Source organism: Protobothrops mucrosquamatus, unplaced genomic scaffold, assembly GCF_001527695.2.
Source record: "Protobothrops mucrosquamatus isolate PMUCROS unplaced genomic scaffold, P.Mucros_1.0 scaffold6, whole genome shotgun sequence".
Lineage (NCBI taxonomy): Eukaryota > Metazoa > Chordata > Lepidosauria > Squamata > Viperidae > Protobothrops > Protobothrops mucrosquamatus.
The window spans coordinates 2998031-3001616 of record NW_015386393.1 but is presented as its reverse complement, the minus strand read 5'-3'; the positions used below and the strand labels follow the sequence as shown (position 1 = coordinate 3001616).

Sequence of the window (3586 nt, the reverse complement as noted above, 5' to 3'; positions counted from 1 at the left end):
TGCTCGTTTTAAAAGGGAAAAAAAAACAAAACCCCACAGTCTTTAATCTTTTGAATGAATATTATACCCTAATCCCATCTAGGTAAAAAGTGCAGCATCGTTTTCTACAGAGCTGGCAAGGACCACCGTCAGGTAAGCATGACGGAGGGGAGAGCCCAGAGGAAATTCCTGGAGAACTGCTCTGCTGAAGAAACCATGGGAACTTCCGCCCAGACACAGGAGCTGAAGCAAAAGAGGCCTTCACCAGGCAGGAGATAGTGGCAGCGAGTCCTCACCCCCTTCTCCTAGCAAGCAGAAATGCCAAAATCCCAACCTGGACCCAGAGTCTCATCCCTCCCCAGCAGAGCAGAAAAGTTTTAGAAAAGGGTATGTACCGTGTTATTTTCCTATGGTACAAAAGGATAATTGAGCAGCATCTCACTTTGAGGCACTGGGAAAGATAGCTATGGTAGGGCTATTTGGGGAGAGGAGAAGAGACCAGTTCCTAGGGCACATTAAGCCAGCAGGCCAGGAGAGAAGAGAAACTCTACATTTCAGACCAATGGGTGGCTACAGAAGCCAGAAAAGGCAAAATCCAAAGAGATCTGGTCTTTTTTTTTTTTAAAGCCACCGACAGATTTGGCATGAGGTGTTGATTAAAGGAAATGTTCCCACCTCTCTTTCCATCACCAAGCGTTCCTCATGAAGAGCAGAACTCTACTGTGTAAATTGGAGGAATCTGTTTCAAGCTGGGAAGAAAAAAGCTTCCAAGCTTCCTGGCAAATGTACAAATACATCTTCCTGTAAAGGGAACAGTACTTCCTACGAGGGGCCTACATTTTCAGCTGAAAGCTTTGCTACAAGTTGACTGGAACCATCTAACTGTCCTTCTGAAAACACGAAGACCTTGCAAAATTGAACTGGAGCACATTAGACAACCGGAGCAATTGCCTAACTGGCAAATCAATCCACTTTAACAGCCTTTGCGGGACCTGAACACCGATGGGGACACCGAGAAGCTAGCGAGAGCTAGTTTGGCTGGAATTGAGAGAGAAGCAAAGGAGGATCCCCCAAAATGTATCTCCTCAGAGTGCCAGGAATCCATTTCTGTTCTCAATCCTCTACACGGACGCTGCCAGCTGGGATTCTGTAAGAACAGGAGAAAAAAGTTTTTGGAAGTGCAACCATGAGGAAAGTTAAGAGGCGGGGGCTTTGGCCCAAGTTCAATGTTCGTTGTGACAGTTGATGTTGCTCTCAGATTGTTCTAAGACATTAAGCATTTCCTCTATGATGGCCTGGAGTGCACGGCCCAGCTGTTCTGCACTGTATGGTTTCCCCAAGGGAGGCACGTGGACAAATGCAGATCGGCCGTGGCTCTGGTACAGCGAAGTGTAGTATGTGAAGTCACATAGATACCTACAAGAAGAACAATGAGATTCAGCCAGGGAGGGGGAGCAAACTTTATAAGCCCTTGCAGCATTTGAAAGCCTACAAAGGTACAGTCGAATGAATTACGGCATTTCATTCCTTCTACTCTTTTCAACAGAAGTGAATATCTATGGCTCAGGAATTGAATTGTGGAGTTCTTGATACTCTCTATAATTTCGTCTGTTTGCTTGAAATTGTTTCATTACCGAGCTAGGTAATGTAATCAATCCAAGTCCATCCATGAATGCCAACTAGCAGGCAGAATTCATGACCTAGGTATTTGCAAGACCGCCTCCTACCAAACACCTCCCTTCGACCAGTCTGCTCCCACAGAGAGGGCCTCCTTAGGGTGCCGTCGGCCAGACAATGCCGGCTGGCGACCCCCAGGGGGAGAGCCTTCTCTGTGGCAGCTCCTGCCCTCTGGAATGACCTACCCCCCCCCCGACCTACGTACAGTTGCAGACCTGCGCCTTTTTCGCCGAGCCCTGAGGGCTCATCTATTCCGTGCGGCCGGCCTGGCGTAGTTTGATTATGTTTCAGTGGGGGTTTTGTATGGGGTATTTTTAGAGCAGGCCTGTTATTTAATTTGATTTTAGACAGAAATTTGTGTATATTTATTGTGGTTTTTATTATCGCCTGTTCACCGCCCTGAGTCCCATAAGGGAGATAGGGCGGTATATAAATTCAATAAATAATAATAATAATAATAATGACGAACACTTCCTTATTACATTTATTAAATTTTTATGCTGGCCATCTCCTCTATAAGGTGATTCCTTAATTTCACAACACACGGACAGACTCAACCACAGTTTCAACTGGCATCTTAGACCAAGCCAACTCCAAAAATGCTAGGGAATTCCTGGAAACTTGGCATTCAGACAAATCAGTCATCAATAGAAATATAAAGATAAACCACATTTACACATCATTCAAAAAAAAAAAAATCTAGGAAAGATACAAAAAGACTACAGGTAGTCCTTGACTTACAACCACAATTGAGCACAAAATTTATGTTGCTAAGCAAGGCAGCTGTTAAGTGAGTTGTGCCTCATTTTACAACCTTTTCACCACAGTTGTTAAACAAATCATGACAGTTAAGTGAATCGTGTGGTCATTAAGTAAATCTGAATTCCCCTATTGTTTGTTTGTCAGAAGGTCACAAAAGGTGATGACGTTACCCCGGGATACTGCGTCCGTCATAAATACATGCCAGTTGTCAAGTGCCCGAATTCCAATCATGTGACCATGGAGATGCTGCAACAGTCGTTAAGTGTAAAAACCGGTCAAAAGTCACTTTTTTCAGTGCCGTCGTAACTTCAAACAGTCACTAAACGAATGGTTGTTCAGCCAAGGACTACCTGTACCTCAAACTATTTCTCTCCACCCCACTCTTATCCTTCCTCTCGTCCTTCTCCTCTCCACTTCCTCATCATACCTCCCGGCGTCCTCTGATATCGTGACGGTGACATCCAGTCCTAACGCAGAGACTCTCTTGCACACGGCGTCCATGTCGATGATCGAATCGATGCATTCTGGGCCCCCTTCAATACAGCATTCGGAACCGGGGCAGAAGTGGCAGTTGTCCAAACCCCGGTAGCCCACGTTGTGGCCGCATTTTTCCAATGTCACCGTTGTGGCCATGCCAGACAGTCCCACGTGAACTACAAGCTGTTTTGAAAACAAGTCAAAAGCTTTCTGTTGGCAGAAGTGGAAAAGCAGGTTCATGAAACCAGCACAGCTGAGAGCCGAACTAGCGACCTGAGGTCAACATGCCTTTAAATCTTTTCCAAATAATCCCTGGAGTGTACATTCCTCCTCCCTTCTGGAAGAAGGAAATGCATATAACCATAGTGCATGTCCTTAAAGAGACAGGCCTTGGTAAAAAAAAGAAACAAACTCTCTCTCTACAGCCAAGAAAATACAGCCACTCTATATAAGTGTGCCCTGATCCTGCTCCCTTTGCAGTATTTCTGTTTATTTTATTTATTTATTTATTTTTAAGACTTATATGCCGCCCTTCTCCCCACGGGACTCAGGGCGGCTCACAGCATATTAAAACAACATAGTACATTTCCCCAATAAAAGCCAATTAAAAACCAAATATTTGTAGCTGTGTCTCTTATTAAAATCATTAAAAATTATCCCTATTTAAAATTCACCCTAGGTCAGTCCCGCT

General features: G+C 44.6%; 1 protein-coding gene across 1 annotated transcript in view; it reads right to left on the bottom strand.

Moving 5' to 3' along the window:
* Positions 1-597: 597 nt before the first annotated feature.
* PGPEP1 (pyroglutamyl-peptidase I) overlaps positions 598-3586 on the bottom strand; it is a 33367-nt gene continuing 30378 nt past the window's right edge. Inside the window, exons 4-5 of the mRNA XM_015809993.1 lie at positions 2846-3078; positions 598-1395 (exon numbers count right to left, since the gene is read on the bottom strand). Coding sequence (XP_015665479.1) covers positions 1203-1395; positions 2846-3078 — 426 coding nt within the window. The 3' untranslated portion in view covers positions 598-1202. The remainder of the gene's footprint in view (positions 1396-2845; positions 3079-3586) is intronic.